The sequence below is a fragment of the Rhamphochromis longiceps genome, linkage group LG10 (assembly GCF_057381845.1).
Source record: "Rhamphochromis longiceps isolate RC_006_pf linkage group LG10, R_longiceps_female_GT1.1, whole genome shotgun sequence".
Taxonomy (NCBI): domain Eukaryota; kingdom Metazoa; phylum Chordata; class Actinopteri; order Cichliformes; family Cichlidae; genus Rhamphochromis; species Rhamphochromis longiceps.
The window spans coordinates 1,285,690-1,306,680 of record NC_140566.1 but is presented as its reverse complement, the minus strand read 5'-3'; the positions used below and the strand labels follow the sequence as shown (position 1 = coordinate 1,306,680).

At 43.1% G+C, this 20,991-nt stretch overlaps 1 protein-coding gene across 6 annotated transcripts in view; it reads right to left on the bottom strand.

Moving 5' to 3' along the window:
* Positions 1-1,434: 1,434 nt before the first annotated feature.
* amot (angiomotin) overlaps positions 1,435-20,991 on the bottom strand; it is a 44,143-nt gene continuing 24,586 nt past the window's right edge. For 2 of the 6 annotated variants that reach the window (XM_085419770.1, XM_085419771.1), the window contains exons 8-14: positions 19,487-19,632; positions 15,908-16,057; positions 13,323-13,519; positions 11,907-12,035; positions 10,659-10,891; positions 10,308-10,562; positions 1,444-6,603 (exon numbers count right to left, since the gene is read on the bottom strand). In XM_085419770.1, coding sequence (XP_085275896.1) covers positions 6,470-6,603; positions 10,308-10,562; positions 10,659-10,891; positions 11,907-12,035; positions 13,323-13,519; positions 15,908-16,057; positions 19,487-19,632 — 1,244 coding nt within the window. In that variant the 3' untranslated portion in view covers positions 1,444-6,469. Of the gene's footprint in view, positions 6,604-10,307; positions 10,563-10,658; positions 10,892-11,906; positions 12,036-13,322; positions 13,520-15,907; positions 16,058-19,486; positions 19,633-20,991 lie in introns of all 6 variants that reach the window. The other 4 variants (XM_085419772.1, XM_085419769.1, XM_085419774.1 and 1 more) reach the window with 4 other exon arrangements.

Genomic DNA, 20,991 nt, shown 5'->3' with positions numbered 1-20,991 from the left:
GATGACATCTGTACGTACATTCAAAAGCAGATTTCAAACCTCTCTATTAACACAGGTCTTCTTCTTCACTCATCGTTCTTACTATCTGTTTATACGCTGCTCTGCATTTAGTTATTAGTCTTTTTCCTGTCTTCCTTCCCTCACCCAAACTATTAGCAGCAAATGGCTGCCCCTCCCTCAGCCTGGTTCTGGTTTGTTTTCCATTTAAAAGAGAGTTTTTCCTTCCCACTGTTGCCAAAGTTCTTGCTCATTAGAGGTCATATGATTGTTGAGGTTTTCTCCTTTTCCTTGTATTTTTGTGGTCTTTGAGTCACTATGAGGCAACGAATTGATTTTAGGGGTAAAAAATGCACTGTGGAGAAAAAACATCAACAGGAAGCTATGATTCAATTCAATTCAATTCAATTTTATTTATATAGCGCCAAATCACAACAAAAGTCGCCTCAAGGCGCTTCATAGATACAGAGAAAAACCCAACAATCATATGACCCCCTATGAGCAAGCACTTTGGCGACAGTGGGAAGGAAAAACTTCCTTTTAACAGGAAGAAACCTCCGGCAGAACCAGGCTCAGGGAGGGGCGGGGCCATCTGCTGCGACCGGTTGGGGTGAGAGAAGGAAGACAGGATAAAGACATGCTGTGGAAGAGAGCCAGAGATTAATAACAGATATGATTCAATGCAGAGAGGTCTATTAATACATAGTGAGTGAGAAAGGTGACTGGAAAGGAAAAACTCAATGCATCATGGGAATCCCCCGGCAGCCTACGTCTATTGCAGCATAACTAAGGGAGGATTCAGGGTCACCTGGTCCAGCCCTAACTATATGCTTTAGCAAATAGGAAAGTTTGAAGCCTGATCTTGAAAGTAGAGATAGTGTCTGTCTCCTGAATCCAAACTGGAAGCTGGTTCCACAGAAGAGGGGCCTGAAAACTGAAGGCTCTGCCTCCCATTCTACTTTTAAATACTCTAGGAACAACAAGTAGGCCTGCAGAGTGAGAGCGAAGTGCTCTAATAGGGTGATATGGTACTACAAGGTCATTAAGATAAGATGGGGCCTGATTATTTAAGACCTTGTATGTGAGGAGCAGGATTTTGAATTCAATTCTGGATTTAACAGGAAGCCAATGAAGGGAAGCCAAACGAGTCTGGGCTCATCCATTTCTTATGAGAAGGGAACTGTAGGGAGAATTTCATGGTTTAATCCAGGAGCTGAAGCAGTACCACAGCAGTTTGTGTCCATATTTGTCAGCAGGGTAGTTTGAGCTGTTGTTAGCAAAGTTGGGACCACATCTGAAGAAATCATTTGAGAGAGCCGATCGACCTGGATCAGCGTCTAGCTGTGTGTCCAAGGTAAAATACAGTAGTATTAGTTTCCCATTTGAGATAAAATAAACCTTTATTAGTTCCACACGTACTTTCAGCCGTGACCAAAACATTCCCACAAGAACAGTGAAAAAGAAAAACAATAGAATAGAATAAGATAAACAGAATAACATATTAAACAAAATAGAAAGAATACTATATACACAATAGAATAAGTATGCAAATGCAGTGATCTAATTATTAAGATCTGCTTATTCGGATAAGAAATATCCGGAAAATTGAGCTTGGTTGGAAAAAACATTGTTGCAAATTCGGCCATTAAAATTGCGAGATTGCTGTGATTGGCTGCATTAAGCATAGGTGAGTCTGAAAAATGTTTTTAATGCACAAAATGTTCACACAGATTTTAGGTGTGTCAAGGTGAAGCTCAGGGAGGGGCAGCCATTTGCCTTCATCGCGTGGGAGAAGGAAACAGGACAAAAGACCCACTGTGGAAAATAATAACTAATGATTAAATGCAGAGTGGTGTAGAAATGATCTAGTGTTGAAACTACCTTTGCTTTGCTTTGTAACGTCACCTGAGATGCATTGCCAGTTAATGTGTCATTTTATTAATGTTATATTTTGTTCACATATCAACACAAAGTCATTCACTTTGTACTTTATCAGATTCAGATCCATTAGTGGAAGAAATTTAACGTCAAAAGTTGCAGTTTTACTGTTTTTGTGCTACATTATGCCAAACCAGATAAATAATTTTCAAGTATAAAAGCATTAAAAAGCTTATTCTGAGAGAAACTATGAGTTAATGTGAGGCAACAATAACTGGATTTGATCTTATGTGATTACAGTATTGATGGTGACTAATGTGCACTGAATAGAAGGTGTTTCCATGTCTAAGGAGCTTGGAAAGAAATGTGTCTGAACTTCTTTAAGCTGCTTGAAGATGTTTCACCTCCGAGAAGCTTCTTCAGTTCTAGGGTCAAAAGGTGGAGGGTCCCAGATTTAGGCTACGTCCACACTAACGCATTTTTGTTTTAAAAAACGCACCGTTTTCTCTCCGTTTCGGCCTCCCGTCCACACTGAGATGGCCGTTTCGCTGATGGAAAACGCATCGTTTTCAAAACGCTCTCGAAAACTGTGCTTTCGCGTCGCAGCGTGGACAGCGAAAACGCAGACTTTCTAAAACAATGACACGTTAGTCATGTGATGCAGTCATGTGACCAATTAAACTAAGATAGCGGAGGGCGTTACACAGCAGTTGTTTTGTTTGCTCTCAGGTTTGACAGCCCTATTAAAGATTAATATCAGTCTGTGCGTGCTCCAGAGAGCTTTTCCTCAAATTCTTTACCTCTCGCTCGCTTTTGCAACTTTATACTTTTGTGTTACTCGCAGCAACAACTCCACCTCATTGTGAGTCCATTTAAAAACTCGGTGCTTTTCCTTGACATTTTGCCGTGATGTTTCAAAGAGCTGGAAAGTGAATAAGCGGCAGACAGAAATGAGGCAGGCTGAATCTTCTTGCGTTTCACGCATGCGCAGGACTGGAACATAAGCGTTTTCGGCCGTTTCAATGTGGACGCACAACTCTGTGAAAACGATGGACACGGAGCGTTTTCAGAGGAAGACGCCGTTTTCAAATTTATCTGGGCTAGTGTGGACGTAGCCTTAAGCCCTATGGGAGTGTCCCTCCAAGAGGGACAATGGACCTCCTGATGATCCTCTACCTAATCACAAGGTGTGAAAACGGGTGTGCGTCACAATCAGGATGACCGAGAACCTTCACAGACAAGGTGTGTCCATGTAAAACATCCGAAACAACCTTGAAGCCTCAGCATTAATTTATTTAACAACAGTTAAAGTAATACTCACTTCATAAAAGATAATAAAAAAAACATTTGGAGAAGGACCAAGTTTCAAATCCAAAAGTACATAAATCAGTGACTTCATACCAAGATACAATATAGAAGGAGAGAGTTATATTCTGTATATTTTGATTGTACAGCAATAACAAAATTAAGGAGCGTGTAAAAAACGGCCTAAAAAGAACGTCAAGAACTACAATACAAGACATTTTGTTACGTGTGTTCTTTGCCAGGCATTTGTCACATTATGGGAGATTTATAATCACAATGTGCAATAAATGTGACAGCCACTTCAGTCTTTGAAGGTGTTACATGCAGAGATAATCATGAATTAATAAATATGTTAGGGCATGTGCCTGGTACAGACTGCAATCCTTAACAAATTGTACTTTATTTGATGGAAAGTGCAGAGGAACTAATGTAACTTGAGATTACTAACTAAATATGCTGTAGGAGGAAATGCTTTCAAAAGATTTGACTTGTTTAAACAAAAAGCAGCTATGAACACAGTGGAAGCTTTGGAAATACAGGTGGGGCAGGACCGAGGACATCCTCAGATGGGATGAGAGACGCACATCCTAAAGACTGAAGAGCACAGATCCCAGCTGCAGGAGCAATGTTAACAGGCATCTCTGCAATAAATGAGCTGTCACTTACTCACAGTTCATTTCTAAAAAAATTTTCGATTCGAGTGATTTTTAAGGATCGTTCGAAAATGCTGGTTTTCTTACTCTTCTCTCAAAGTGAGAACTACTGGTGTTCTGATGAGAACCTTTGGTATTCTCCAGTGTTTTCTGAAATTCCTCGAGAGTCCTGCGACTATAATTGTAAAACCAGAAATTAAACTGGACAACACTGAAATTTGGTAAAATAATAGAACTAAATACTTATTAGGCATCCAGGACTTGAAAGGAGACATTCATAATATCCTGAAGTTCTCAGTGATCCCACCTGAGGGCCCACAGGGTCCTTTGTCATCAAACTTTCAACTGAGCCCACATGAAACATCAATACTTTATAATGCATGCATAATACTATACTAATGGTAGAAACTAATAAACACGTATGCACCAACACTGTGTTGTGTTTTAGCATCATTTCCATAACCTCTTTAACACCCGATGAATAACATGAACCAGTAACAGACCTTTATGAGCCGCCTGACAGATTTACTGCGACAGAGTTCACACCAGACTGAACTCTGTCGCAGTTTAACATCTTTCATTGTTCTACACCAGAAAGCAAAGCAGCTTGATTCATACACGAGTTCACCTCATGACAGGGCGAAACAAAGACGTGCAACTTTACCAAATGTGAAACCAAGAAACGAAGAAAAGAAACTGTGTCATGAGCTAGTTTTGGATGGTCCCAACGTGTAGACGTGGATATTACAGACAGATTACAATTCAGGAATCTCAAACAAGAGGAAATAAGTAAGAGTGGAGAGTAAATATCCTAAAATATTCTGCAATGGTGGGAAAAGTGTTCATTTAACCTGATGATATTAACTATTTGTAGTGAAATGATATTGCCGTCCCACTGAAATGACGTTATTTTGCTTGCCATTCTTTGGTACAGTTTTATTGGATACTGTTAGATGACAGCTTGAATAATAAAACTACTTTTCCATAATTGTGATATTAGCCGTGTGAATCAGCTCAGTTACTTACATTGGTGACATCAGGCTGTAGCAGCACTACAGTAACATGGATACAAATGCGGACAGTCATACTGATGGAGACCAATATGTCTGTGCATTTACTCGAGCAGCAGCACTCCTGCATATACTCATATCTAATGAGGCTGAAGAACTTCACAGAAGATAAATAGTTGGATACTTTTGTCTTAAAATATTATTTTTGCTGAACATAATTATCTGAATCAGATTCTTTATGTGAGGAAAGTTTATTTTCAGAGACTGAGCATGTGCTGCCTGCTGAAGGTTAAAGTTTTATGTCATGTATACAAAGCTTTTTGTTTTACAGGTCGAGTTCAAATCCATTCAGTTACTTTTGTTCAGGATGATGACACGGTGGGTGGAAACTAGCTCGCTAATACAGAGCAACACACTCGTGTGCAAAAACCAGCCTGACAACTTACCAAAGTGATACATAGAGACATTCAGTGCACTGATATTATACAGTGCCTTTTCTGATTCACCCAGTAACACACACATCTATACAGTGCTTTCATCCAACACCTGATGGATGCACTGGGGGCACGTCGGGGGTGAGCTGCTTGCAGAGGAGGAGCCAGGCATCGAGGCACTGACCCTTAGTGAGTCATTTGGAGAAATCTGGTAATAAAAGTGTCAGAAATGTAAAGATTCTCAAGAACTAAACGCTTGTGTCACTTTTTTGAAATGATATGCAACGTACTAAAAGAAAGCTCCACATGTTCTTACAACACAGACCGTAACATGGTGAAGGAAATTCCTCCACAGAGGGAGGTCGTGAAAGCTTAACTAAGCTGTCCCACCCTTACTGCTGAGGTCAAAGGCAGACAGGTGTGCGTGTGAAACCCTGACTCGAAACAGTGATGTGCACGGCATGGACGCAATCCAGGGTTCGCCTGTTTGGATGAAGCACAGGGGCACCGTGTGGGCCAGTTTCAGAGTGAAGGGTGTTTGCTGACCTGCTCATGTCGGTAGTTTAAAGAAGAAAACTCACTATTACACACATAAATGTTATATAGATGGTGCATTAGTGGCTGCAAGAGGGAAAAAAGTTACACGTTAAGCTTGGCAATGTGCTGAAATACTACTGGTGCCATACACAGTGACGTATTGACCTATTAACAGTAACACTGAACCCCCAGGGCAGAGTGACAACAAGTGAAATATTTACCTTAGAGGTGCAGCTATAAACACAGTTATGTACAGTCAGGAACAACATGTGTCATTCACGTGCATGGACACAACATGACAAGGATTTATGCTTACTTAGTCCATAAAGCTATTTAACTTCCATGCAACGCCATCACTGTGAACACAGGAGCACGAATGGCACGGACAAAAGGAATCACATGATCACTGACATTCTTAAATTCCAGTCACCACTTAATTTAAACTCACATTCAAGAAAAAGCGCTTGGGGGTGCTGCAATGGGCTGATTTCCTTTAAAGATATCGATGAACACTGATTCAGCGAAGGACTGGAGCTGATGTAAAAGTGTCTGAATGAACATGCCTGTAAACACAAAGGTATGAAAACGAGAGCTGCAGGTCGTCTGCGCTGACGGAGCTCCCACACAGCTGTGCGTTTCTCAGGAGATGAAGTGGTCAGATGAGGATCTCCACCATATCTGTGTCTGCTTCTTGTTGGCTCGACTGTGCTGGAGGAGCTGACTGATGCTGTGGGTGGGCCTGGATGGGAAGTCTGCGCTCCAGCGTGCTGGTGTGAAACGCCTGAGCATCTACACAAATGTGACAGTGAAAGACTGATGAGAACATTTCTCCTCTGATCCTGTCTGCTGTGTACACCTCGAATCTTATAGATCCTTCACATGTTGACATTACATCACGTTACACAATATCACAACAAAACGTTACATTAACTGTGATAATGTTGCCAGGAGTGTGTGTTGCATACATACATACTTTTAAATGATTTCTAAACCGTGAGCCACTACCGGTATTTTTACCTTCATAAAGCACCTCGTAACAGGTTGTTGTATACTCTCAAAGAGATTACTTGCTTCATGTTCACACAATACAACATGATGCCAAAGTGGAAAAAACGCTTGCTTGGAATTAGTTAAAAATAAAGCCCCAAATATAACAGAAGTATTCACGCTCTTTGCTCAGTACTGTGCGCTACAGCCTCCAGTCTTTATGATTCTAAGCTTGGCAAATCTATTGTTGGGCACTAGGGCTGCCACAAACGATTATTTTGATAGTCGACCAGTCACCGATTATTTTTGCGATTAGTCGACTAATCAGATCATCATCCATTGGACGTAAAACTACAGCTTATTGCACCAGCAGCATCTGCTCTTATATAACTATCATTAGCTTACAGCTTTAAGTGTTTAAGGTCTGTGCTAACTAAAAATAAAGACAAGATGAGAGTTTATTAAATTTTATTGAAATTTGCAGATTGTTTCGGTGAAGTTTAATAAACTCCTTGCTATCTAAAATATAACAGGACACCGGAGTAAATTCTGGAGCATCTCACACTTCTGATAATCAGCTGTCTGCTTGACGTTTATTCAGCTGTGTAAAAACTATAACTTTAATCTCAGCCAAACCGATTTACTCAGGAACAAATAAAATACTGAAAAAAAAAAAGCCAAACAATAACATTTTTAATTTATCTAAGTGACTCATATATCATGTTTAACCTGAGTAGCGAAAGACGGCGGTGGGTTTGAAAATGATTAGCCGGGAGTCCGGTGTTCTCACGGCTCTAGTTAGCCTAGCCCCCGGCTAGCTATCGAGCTAGTGGGTAACAGGCGTCTCCGAAAACGTCGGAGCGCTTTTGAAAATATGCGGTGTCCTGATAAACTGAGCAGATATTTGAGGTTTACACAGCTACATTCTCGCCTGAAAATATGTTAAACGTTTATTTTGTGACCCAGAAAGAATAATAAGAGTAATATTAAAACTAGCTAGCTGCCGCCATTGTTGACAACTGAGCTGGGCTGCGCTATGAATTCTGGGACACAGCTTCTTCTTCTTCGGGGTTTAACGGCAGCTGGCATCCTTGTACATGCAGTGCTGCCATCTTCTGTTTCAGTCCGTTATTACACTCTTAAATCCTGCTACTTATTCCTGCGTCTTTTGGGATCTTACAAAGCTTCAAACGACGCGTCGACTATTAAATCAGTCGTCGACTAATCGTAGCAGCCCTATTGGGCACTTTCCCCCCATTTTTCTTTGCAGAACCTTTATCAGGCTCAGTTCTGGGCTCTGGCTGGCCCACCTAAGGACATTCACTGAACAGCCCAGTGCTGCAGCTGAGAAATATCCCCACAGAGCCACGCTTCATTGTAGGGATTTTATTGGCCAAGTGATGAACGGTGCGATTAGCTCTGCGATTTGACAAAATATATGCAAGGTAAAGACCCTACAATATTACAAAGAAAACAATCAAGTAACCCCCTCCGAGCAAGTGCTTTGGTGACAGTGAGAAGGGTGAGTGGACAAAGTGACCTGGTCCAGCCCTAACTATATGCTTTAGCAAAAAGGGAAGTTTTAAGCCTAATCTTAAAAGTAGAGATAGTGTCTGTCTCCAAAATCTAAACTATGTATCAGATGACGTCTGTTGGTTCATATGTTTGCTCTACTGTTTATTTTGTTTACTACAATAGCCCCGTTTCCATTAGTATGACTTGGATCGACTTGCCACAGTTTTCCTTTAGGTGATACCTGGTACCAGGTACTAAAAAAAGTGATCCGAGCAGGTACTAAAATGTGATGTCATCAGACTGCATGCCACTGATTGGCTGGTTAGTGGCATCACTCCATGAGTCATGAGAGTGTCTCGTTCATGAAAATCTAAACTTTTATTAGATGGGTAAAGAATTGTGCTTCTCGTGGTTTGAGAATCCTTTAGGTGCTTTCTGGGAAACTCCAGGTGAGCCGTCACCTTCTACTGAGGAGTGGGCTCAGTCTGATGACTCTACCATACAGGCCTGATTGGTGCTGCAGAAATGGTTGGACTTCTGGAAGGTTCTCTGTCCACAGAGCAACACTGGAGCTCTGTCAGAGTGACCATCAGGTTCTTGGACACCTCCAGCTCCAGGTAGAGTCCTGGTGGCTCCAAATGTCTCCCATCTATGGATAATGGAGTCCACTGTACTCATTGGGACCTTCAATGCTGCAGAATCTCTTCGTACCCTTCTGCAGACCTGTGCCTCGATACAATCCTGTCACTGAGGTCTACAGACAATTCTTTGGACTTCATGGCTTGGTTGGTGCTCTGACACCTGTCCATGGTTTGGACCTTACAGAGACAGGTGTGTACTTTCCAGATCAAGTCCAGTAAACTGAATTTACCACAGGTGGACTCCAGTCAAGTTGTAGACACATCTGACAGATGAACAGTGGAAACAGGAAGCACCTTAGCTCAGATCTGAATGTCACGACAAAGGCTGTGAGTGCATTTCTTTGGCCTGCAGGAGAAACCTGAAGAGAACCCATGAAGCCTCACAGAGAACATGCAAGCTTCACACAGAACGGCCCAGCCGACTGGTGGATACAAATCCAGGTCACCCTTGTCTTGAGGCGATGGTGCTAACTCTGCGTCACTGTGTTGTAGAAGAACAAGCAATATTTGCTCCTCAGCCCTTCTGAGATTATGATTTTTGTCAATTTTATAGTGCACTACGTAAAAACAATTAAAGGAACACTGACCAGAGTACAGCAACTGGTCAGGTAAACTTCTGTGACGTTGATCTGGTCAGTGGTTGTAAATCAGGGTCAGCTGCTTTGGTGTCAATGAAATTAACAACAGGTGCACACGTAGAAGGACAGGGATGGTTTTCCCTCCTCGTATTTATGCTGGTGCAGCAGGTTCTGGGTTCCTCCTGGTGCACAACAATCTCCAGCCTCAAGTGACAGTGTCATCACTTGAGGCTGGAGATTTCTTAATCCTCCAAATTGATGACCAATGACTGACTCACCTTACCTAAATCCAATAGAGATCTATATCTGTATCTATATGGATGTATTTTTGGCCTTTATTGAATGGGACAGTGAAGAATCGACAGGGAGGGAGAGAGCAAAGGGCAAAGGGCCGTCTGATGTGTTAATGTTTTTTTAATATGGAAGAATGAGACGTCTCAGAGGTCCAGTTGACCCTGAACCACAGGGGTGGCTTTGCAAAGCCAGCGAGCTCGTCCAGGCTGCATGTGGCGTTATCCTTGGACAGTCTTAGGTAATGTGTGGCAGATCTAAAGCATTTACAGGTATAGAATAAAGCGCTGTAAGCATGTGACTGTAAATGGGTGAGTGTGGCTTGTAGTAGAAAAAGCTCTTACATGCTCACTACGAGTAGAAACGCACTATGAAATACTCGTGTCTTTACTTTCCAGTGCACAAAAAGGAAGCATGTGGACTGACTTCTGTTGTGAAGGTAAAATATAGCTGGCTGTGAGTCTGTCACAAAGAGGCTGACCTGCTATGCGGTCAGGGATGTAGACGGGACTGGGACTGGACAGGCGAGCTGGCAGCGTCATGCTCTGCAGAGCCGGAGTGCTGGGCTTGCTGGTGTCCTGACTGTGGCCCTTGTCGGTCTGCGTGTAACTGTCTCTGCTGCCTGTCTTTGAGTGTCCTGCAGTCATCGGTGTAGAAGGAAGGACCGGGGAGGGAGACGACGACATCGACTCAGTCCTGAGAGACTCCATGCGAAACTCGGGACCGAGCAGAACCCCTGGAGGAACATGAGAACAAGTGCTCCTCAGAATGAAGTCATGTACATGAAATAGTCACATGGGCTAAAACCTCTGCACCGACTGCTGCTTCTTACCCAGACTGCCCTTCCAACTCGTGTCCTTACGTTCTTCAGTGATTGGAGAGCTACTCAGTCCCAAGTTGTGAGAGAGCAATCCAGAACCACCCGTGTTGGAGATGGACATCAAGGACTTGGAGGGCCTCATGGCAGATGGTGCATCAGACTTAACAGGCTCCTTCCTAGAGCGCTGGTGAAGCACCTTAATCATGGCGTCCTTCTCAATGATCTGGGCGTGCAGATTCTTTATCCTGGATCAGAGCAGACGCAGCCACAGTTAATGTCTGGCTGTGACTGAAACTAAATCATGGATTGATTTTTAAAATAAGAAATCATTTATCATAAAATTACACTAAAAACAACTTAGCTCGATAGAATAAACACAATATGTACTTGAATTTATATAACGCTTCTCTAGTCTTACTGACCATTAACCCCCTGAGACCCAAACTCTTTCATGCATTTTTAATTTCTCTTTGCTATTTGGGCTGATTGGGGCCTGACGAATGTAAAACAAAGAATTATCTTTTTAACCGATTTTTGTTTCTTAGAAAAATTAGTTCCACCTATGAGGACATTTGATTGCTGTAGCTCAGGAGGCAGAGCAGGTCACCTACTGATCGGTGGTTCGATCCCTGGCTCCTCCAGTCTGCATGCCAAGTATCCCTGGGCAAGATACCAACCCCAAGCTGCTCTCTGATGCGTCCATCGGAGTGTGAATGTCGTTAGAAAAGCACTCAGTTTAGAGTCAGTGCTTGTGAGTATGGGTGTGATTGGGTGAATGTGGCGTGTTGTATAGAGCGCTGCGAGTACTCCGGGAGAGTAGAAAAGCGCTGCATGAGAATCAGTCCATTTACATTTGTTTTACACAGCAGTGGCAGGATAACGTCCTCGTAAGTGGATCTCAGGCCCTTGTAGAGCAAAATTTAGTATTGTGGTCTAGACAACCCAAACTGTGAAGTCCACATGTGGACGCAGGTCCAAGAGGGTAAAAGACACAAACCGCTGAGAAAGTTAACAAACAGCAGAATAAAGAATGAGCTTGATTACATACAAGATACAAAAACAAGTGCAGCCTGAATATAATACGATGGCTTCAATCTACGATGAAAGCAGGTACCGTGGTATGAAGTGGTAACACTTTTCTATACCCGAATGCTTTCACACCACAAACACAGCTCTGCACAGAAGCAGCCCATGACGCTCTCTCCATCTGTTTGCACACCCTGACATAATCAAACAGCCCTTTGCAGAGGAGCAGTTTACCTGCTTTCCATGTCCAGACAGCGCCGATTGGCCATCAGAATCTCCTCCTCTTCCTTCTGGATTCGAGCCTCCACTGATGTGTCGTAGCTGCTGCTAGGAGAGTGGCTGATCATCGTAGCAGACGTATCCCTGCACAAACAAGGACAGGAGTGGCTCACACCCATCCTGGGGTTTCTCTTAAACAGACTGTTGGTCCTTATTGTTCCGAGGATGACGACTGGATGATCGCATCAGGAAAACAATGACAGCCACCTCTCAGGTGAGCAGCAACCTTCTTTGGATAGGAGCTCCAGAACAGGTGTAGAGCTACAGTTTTAGGATGGGCCCTTGTTGGTAATGATGCACACTTTCTCTGTGCAATGGCTTTGGCCATATTGTACCTTCCTCCAACAGGTGCGTAATAGCATGAACTACAGCAGTGATTACACTTCTGACATTTTTAACATCTCAGGCAGATCATATTTAAACATTAAATATTTACTGTTATGTATTTGCTCTGGTTTAACAGCTGCCACAAAGCTACGAAACCAGAGTTTGTTGTTAAAAATGAAACAAAAAGTGAACTAGCAGCTTAAAGTGTGTAACTGCCCCATCAAGCCTGAGGCTCTTATTTCTCTGACAAGAAAACCTCATTTCTGCTGTTCGATACCAAAGAAATTTAAACTTTTACAAATTCTGCCAAAAGCTAAACGTGACTCTGCTCTGCTTCACTTCTGCAGCATCAAGTAATGTTCACGAGTCATGGTTTTCTTCAGTTTGTGATCTACTGCAGAGTATTTATTTATTTTATTTATACATAGATATAAAATATGGATATGTAGTGATAAATGATCATAATTATGGTATTTCTGACTGAGTCAAAATCGAATCAGATCAGACCTTGTGAATCAGAGTTGAATCGGTTATAGAAATCACTGATTCCCAGTCACAGCTGATGTTTGGTGGCCACAGACTGAAGGGGCAGCACAGCTGCTGCGCCTCTTGCCCAGAGAAGCTCAGATGGCTGTGAGTTTTGCGGGGCAGCTTTCCTATGGTCCCAGAAAATTGAGAGAAATGTTTTGTCCAAGTGACGTCTTCAGTCTCCGCTAAATGCAGATTTCCCAACCTTATAGTACAGAAACTGACCTCACAGCCCACTGTTCATTCAGTCAGCTGGTTTCAGTCTTTGTGCAAATGTCCTGTTTGTAAGGTGGAAACCTGCAGTCAGCTGAGACTGAAGACGTCACCTGGATGAGCGAGGAAACGTTTCTCCCACTGAAAACGTCCAGATGAACAGAATCAGCCTTTTGGGATTTGCTTACCTGGATGACTGAGCACGCACCACGACACATCTCGTGTTTCAAGATCCTAACAACTAAGACAAGCAATAATGTTGCTGAGAGACCGTATGAAACTACGAAAACCTGAAACATGTACCTCTGAGTAGCAACAGACGCTGCAGCATCCAGGGCGAACTGCCTCATTACACTTTCCTCTAAATACTTCTGCTCCCACTTGGTCATGTCAGCCTCCAGAGCCAGGATCCGTTCCTCCTTCTCCCTCAGGTGTTCCATCAGAGCTGTGGTGTTGTATTCTGACGAGATCACACCGCTGGTTTGAGCACCACCTTGACGCTGGAAGAGATGTATTTGTTTTATTTACACACACACACACACACTCTCTCTCTCTCTCTCTGCCGGTCAAAGGTTTTAGAAAACCCCAATATTTCCAGTTTTTCATTGAAAATTACACAGTTTAATGTTCCATTGCACTCTGAAATGAAAGCATGGTACAATTCAATTCAATTTTATTTATATAGCGCCATATCACAACAAAAGTCGCCTCAAGACGCTTCATAGATACAGAGAAAAACCCAACAAATAAGCAACTGGAGTGAAAAAATAAATCATGGAATCAGTTTATAGACCAGAGTGTATTTTAAACTTTGACTCATCAGAGTCGCCTCCTTTGGCAGATATAACAGCTGAACACAGCCGTGGCTTCTGTCTGCAACAGAAATCAAATCTTCTCCCATGTCTGCTGCAGACGTTCCATAAACGTGGACCTTGTAGCTGCTTTGCTTTCACTCTTCTGTCCAGTTCATCCCAAACCAGCTCGATGGGGTTTGAGTCTGGAGACTGTGCTGGACACTCCGTGTTTCCAAGCTTGGCACAGTTGGACTGTTTGGGTGATTATCCTGCTGTAGGATGAACCTCTGACTGAGCAGAGGCTCCTGCATGGAGCTGCAGAGGCTCCTGCATGGAGCTGCAGAGTGCTGTGGAGCTGTTCTGGTTCAGGGAGCCTCTCACTCTGTACGAGTCACAGACCCTGGATCAGCAAACAGCCCCAGACCGTCACACTTCCTCCTCCATGTTTGACAGTCGATGCCACACACTGTGGATCCATCCTTCCACCTACTCCACAGCAAAGATCCTGCATGATGAACCGAAGATTTCAAATGTTGATCCATCAGTCCATGAAACCTTCTTCCAGTCTTCAGCAGTCCAATGTTTCATGGCCCAGACGGGCCTCTGTCTTATTCTGACGTCTGGCTTTCTTGCTGCAGCTCGTCCTCTTAAACTTGCAGCTCGAAGTTTCTCCTCACAGCTGAAACTGAGACTTTCTCACTACGACCACTATGAAGCTGCTTGAAGCTGATGTCCTGTGAGCCGCCATCACACAGCTGTTAACTCCCAGGAACGTGTGTCTGAGTCAGTCGTGTCGTTGGGTCTGCAGACCTCTTCCTGTCACAGTTTGAAGGAAGCTGGACTCACTGACGCCTTGACTTTCTTTGCAGTTTCTCTGTAGGACAGACCTACATTTATAAGTGTTACGATGGTCTGTCTTCTACTGTTAATCGCCTTTTTGGAACAGCTGTAGGACTTAGCAGCACCAGCTTTCACGGCTGGATCAACCTCCACTGTTGCAGAGCAGCTTTAAATTGTTAACATGTTTTTGTTCCCTGAAAAAGGCCATTTTCTGAAATGTGCATTATTTTTCAGTTTTGGGTAACCTTACCTTTTTTTAAACCTCTGGGAGGTCCCCACTTACCTTTTTACCATTTCGAGCTGTTCATTGGATTTGAACAACTTGAACAGAAATAAATAACTGGAAAAACTGGGTTGTTCTAAATCTTTTGACTGCGGGCGGTTTATCCTTCAAGCTCGGATCCTCTACCAGAGGCCTGGGAGCTTGAGGGTCCTGCGCAGTATCTTAGCTGTTCCCAGGACTGCGCTCTTCTGGACAGAGATCTCCGATGTTATTCCCGGGATCTGCTGGAGCCACTCGCCTAGTTTGGGAGTCACCGCATCTAGTGCTCCGATTACCACGGGGACCACCGTTACCTTCACCCTCCACATCCTCTCGAGCTCTTCTCTGAGCCCTTGGTATTTCTCCAGCTTCTCGTGTTCCTTCTTCCTGATATTGCTGTCATTCGGAACCGCTACATCGATCACTACGGCCGTCTTCTTCTGTTTGTCTACCACCACTATGTCCGGTTGGTTAGCCAACCAAGATCCTGTGGGTTGGAAGTCCAATCTCGCTCATACTGTATGTGAGGTATGTGTAGATTTAGTATTTAACAGACTTGCTGAAATAAATAAATATATATATATATATATATATATATATATATATATATATATATATATATATATATATATATATATCTATATATCTCCTGCACAAAAGCCACCATTGCTCATGACAGCTTCAAGATGTCTCGAGCAAACTTTAAATGCGCCTGTGTGGTATGGGTTACATTTTATTTTAGAAAACTGTACCTGCTGATTCCAGGACCACTTGTAGCTCTTCACAAGCGGTCCTCGGCTCTCGACTAAATATTTTCACTCTTCTTAAGTATTTGTTCTGTATTACAGCGGATAACCAAATAGCATAGTTCACCATTAAACAATTGCTCAATAAGATCTTCATCTTCCAGTCATAAAGGCCATAATAAAGTGGTGACAAATTACCAAGAACTCAGCAGGTGGGATGGTGAGTCAGCACATGTGCTGTGTTACCTGTTGCATACGGAGTGACTCCAGCTCTCTCTCCAGTCTTGTACGAAGTCGGTGTTCAAGCTGTTCTCGCTTCTCACAGGCTGCCTGGAGCTGAGCCAGAGCCTGCTGCATCCTCTCCACCTTCTCCACGTAAACCTGCTTTTTCTTCAGCTGTGCACACACACGCACACACACACACACACATTATGTTCCACCACTATTACAACCCTGTAATATTTTAGATTCTCATTCCCTGCATCATTATGCTCACTGCACATTCTGGTCCTCTCAGTGATTTACATGAAACAATTATTCCAATCATATGACATCACTGAATCTCCAAACAAATGTAAATCTGATCGATACACAGCCCATAGCAACAGCAGCTCCTGATCCATCACAGTTTACAGGTTTGTTTGTTGTGTGTGAAGCACAGAAACACAGTGATACGTGTTCTTGCTGCTGGTTGGCTGTAGTGCACAAACCAATGAGAACTAAAATCCAGTGAGGAAGTCACACTGTGGACATCATCATCATCATCATCAGTATCCAATGTCATAAAAAGCAGAAAAATAGGTGAATGCATGAGCATGTCATAGCAGTGGCTGTGACACTCGTGCTCATGTTAGTATAATGCTAACATGAGTGCAGCTGGCCCCCCTGGAAGCCCACAGTAATAAATTTAAAATTATGAGTTTGCTAAGTTACATATTTATAGAAATGTATTTATTAGGGGTGCAACGATACACAAAATTCACGGTTCGGTTCGATACTTTGGTGTCACGGTTCGATATTTTTTCGATACAAAAAAATGTTCATGCCTTTTTAATTTGTCATTTATTAAAATTATAAATATATATTTTAACTCAAAAGTACAGTTTTTAAATTTAACCCTAACCCTTGTGCATGTTTTTTATTTTGACAGCGAATGCGCACCTGCGGACCACTTATGTGCAGCCCTGGTTATTTAGCTTGTCATATCGCAGCCACAGAAATTATTTTGTCCATGAAACCATAAAGCTGCACTTTCTTTTTGCCTTATAGTCTGATTTGTCATAACTTCTCCGTTTTGTGGTAAGCTTTTCTTTGGCTGTCACTTCTTCACCCTGACCTGTCTTATTTGGCTCAGCAGAACTAAAATATAAATCCTGCTGCTTTTACACACACACTCACATAAGCTCAGCGATTCTCTGCGCGATCAACCTCTCACATGTGTAAGCTGCGGGAGATTTCACTTGTCATGTTTGCATAGTAAGCTAACGATTAATAAGACGATGTCAGAGGAATTGGTGCACAAATTATCATCACTCACAGATCAGTGCTGTCGCTCTCTATACACAGTTCGCACGATTGCAAAGTGAAAGCAAAAAACAAGCGCAAATTCAAACGCAATTACAATATGTCACATATTGACAGTGGCTCACCGATGCCAATGACATAATTACCCAGCTACATTTCTGAAAGAATGCAAAAGCATTGACATATATTTTTCCTACAATAGCCCGACGGGCAGGGAAGAGATAGATTTTGGTAGCCCGACTGAAAAAATCGCTAGCTCCGGGACGTTGGGCTAGCGATATTGCAAGCCCTGTATCTGATTGAGGAATCACTCATCTTTGGAAAAGAGAGTTTATTACAGAGAAATGTCTCTTTCCAAAATAAAAGCTATACTATCCGCTTCTTCTGGGCTATATTCTCAGCAGCATAAGGAGAATCATGTGCTAACAGCTGTCTAAATGACTCAGCTAAAGTTAGTAGCATGCTTGTTGTTTTTGTCTTTGCACTAGGATGATGTCGGCGTAAATGTGCAGTCATATTCGTTGTGTTCCCACTAGTGCTTTCAGGTTAATCTCGTTGAAATGACCTTAACGCCACAACACGGCAAATCTCCGTTAACGAGCTACCGCCGATCGCCCCGTGCATGGGGCTAGACGGCCAACACGTTAACGAGCTAACTGCGCTAACACACTAGTTCACACCAATGTAATTGAGCATTGCATGGCACATCCAACATACTGTTTTACTTTAGTCCATGACGCGCTTACCTTCAGGGTCATACGTCACATGAAAACCAAAATAATTCCAAACGCCAGATCTGAATGAGGGTGGGGGAGGTGCCCTGCGCTCTTCCTCCTGACTATGCTGTCTGTGTGGAGCGCTCAGTGGATCTGCGCTCGACAGTGCAGCCTAGGCGTAGTCGAACACAGATTCACTGAGCGCTCCACACAGACAGCATCGTCAGAAGGAAAATTGATAAAATAAATTACAAATGTTGTATTGTTCGATACATATGCGTACCGAACCGAAAGCACTGTATCGAACGGTTCAATATCGATACGAATATCGTTGCACCCCTAGTATTTATATAAAAAGTGAATTAAAACTGGTAATTGGAGCTGGTTAGTTAGTGAGATCGCTCATTACTCTGACCTGAAGTCACTGCTCTCGTAGGGACGTTTGTGCCCCAGTGGCTGGTGGCTCACACACTGGCCTGGTAGCCATTGATAGTCAACAGCCTGTGATGGGTATGTTTTCTGAATAAAATGTTTAGTGGTGGGCAGACACTCTGCGATTTTTGGCCCATTGTGAGCCGATTTTTCAGTCGTGCGACCGTTTTGGTGATCGGTGAGTTTGGCCTTCATCGTGCGTCGTGTAGTATACGCCGGGTAACGAGAAGCGATTAACACCTCACGACCAGCTCCCGATCATCAATCGCTTGGTCGCGAGGATTTCAAACCGTCGTGAGGGTGTCACCGCAACTGCTCACACTGCGCACGTGCAAAGACATAAACGTCGCCTTTGTAACAGGGACTCAGCCAGCAGAGCCACTCCCTCCACGGTCAGGACCAATAAGATCATGAGCAGCTCCTGACAGGATACAAGATTTATCATTTTGTGCCTGCAAAACTTCTCCTGTTTGAGGTGAATATTTCTCTGTAATGAGGAGCAAACGTTCTGTGGAATTTGTGTGTGAATGTGTGAAAATGGAAAGCGTGCTCCTAAAACGTGTCCAGGGTCAAATGTGAACCTTGTTACTCATTAGATGAGCTCTGAATATTACCAGGCTGTGCTCAGAGTGTGACCTTAACCTGCCACGTTCTCAGAAACTCTTTCGTTTAGCTACACAAGCTTTATAGCTTTTTATGCACCGTGTTTAAGCTACAGCTTAGTAAACCTATCAGGAACAGATCAGTTACATCTGTAGGCTGATCCATTTCATCAACAGAAATAATTCCACTCTGATCGGCATAGAAACTCATTCCCAGAGGACAATCCTAATGTTTACATTTATAAATGACAAACTGCGTCTGCCACATCAGAAGCAAACAGGAACATCAGTCTGTACATTTATTTATCTCCTCGCACTGATCTAATGGCAACGTGAAGGATTTCCTGTAGAAGCTGTGCCTCATTGTACTCTTGGAGTTGTTTTTCTCAGAAAGTAATTAAAGGCTGATCTGCACCACTAAACTTACATGTCATATGTGTGTGTTGTTAAGTGTGTATTCTTCATACACAGCCCTAGAAAAGTGTTTACTCAACATCTATAAATGTAATGCGTCTAAGTCAATGAAAGCAGCGTAGTCAAAAACGCCACACCTCCTCCTCCAACTTGACGACTTTGGCCTGGGCGTTGTTCAGCGCCTGGTCTCTGATCTCGATGTGCCTTCTCTGGTCCTCCGTGGTCGAGCGCAGTGCGTTCAGCTCCATCTCCAGCTTCTCCTTCTCACGCAGCGTCTCTTTGTCTGAGCGCACAGAAGGACATGAAACACTGAACACTGTCCTCACCACAGCAGACCTCAGATACACACTCAATGACACATAAATGACTGACAGTTAACATTTGATGCCACACTAAACACAATTATGTCAAACATGGATCAGCCCAACATCTTATGTACATTTTATATTTGTATAATCTTATATAAAATGATAACTCGTTGTAATTATCACTTTCTTTCTTTGTTATGACAAGAAAACCATCCAGCTTAAGATAAACTCCTGACATGATACGACTGGTTAGAGCGTGCACTGTCCTCTGATCAGCTGAACTCTGTTTCACAGCTTCACCAAGTGAGGCGACAGCACTGAAGTTTCCAGAAGCTTCCTTATGAGTGATCGTTGGTGTTGTTGCTATGATGATCACACGAACTTTAAGGATGCACCGTCAAGCACTGAGAAAACGCAACATGTGAGTCTAACGAACACGTTCAAGCGTCCACTAGAAACGTAGTCAGTGAGCGCCAGGCTCCAAGCGCACATCTGTCAGCTGACAGTGTTTGCTGGCTCGTCCACAGAGAAACCCAACAAACCCGAGTAAAGTGAACAGGAGTCACTACTTTTGCACGTCCGTCGTTGTCTCTGTGTTCGGATACGCCCCAACCGAGGCAGGCACAGCAGTAGCAAGCCCCTCCCACAGATAAGGGGCTGATTCAGTACAGCATGAAAGGGACGGTTTCACAACAAAACAGGAACAACACACATTTCTCAACTTCACACAAAGGAGTGATGTCAGTGTATTTGTCAGAAAGAAAGGCTCGACACACTTTGATATGAACCCTGTCAGCGCGAAACCTGACAGGTCTCAGACAAACGAGCTTTAAATGAAGTCCACATAACGTCCCAAACAAGAATAATAACACTTTACACACAAACTGCTTCCTGACAGTTAGACAACCGATAAAATGAGGCTGTCTCTGATGTGCCAGGTTGAATTTCACAGTTTGTATCATGTTCTTAATTATTTTGAAGTTAATTGTGAGTCCAGAAACCCCAAAAGTAAAAAACAAAATAAAAACTTAGCAGGTCGAGTTTCTGCCCCGAATAATCACCTCGCTCTACTTTTTAATATCCAAACAGGGAACGCCGGGAATGCTGTAACAGTTCTGAGACTTTCAGCACTGTGTGCTGTGATTCTTGTGCTGCCTGTTAATCATCTCAGCTGGAGTAGACTGGACCTCTTTTATTTAATGCGAGTCCTTTATGAGATGATTGAAGGTGGCTGCCATTAAAACCTGGTGACTTGCAGCATTGCCGTGTGAGCTCCATGGACTGCTAAAGATAATGTCGAATGAGTGAAAGCTGAGTGTGTTTGTGGCACCGAT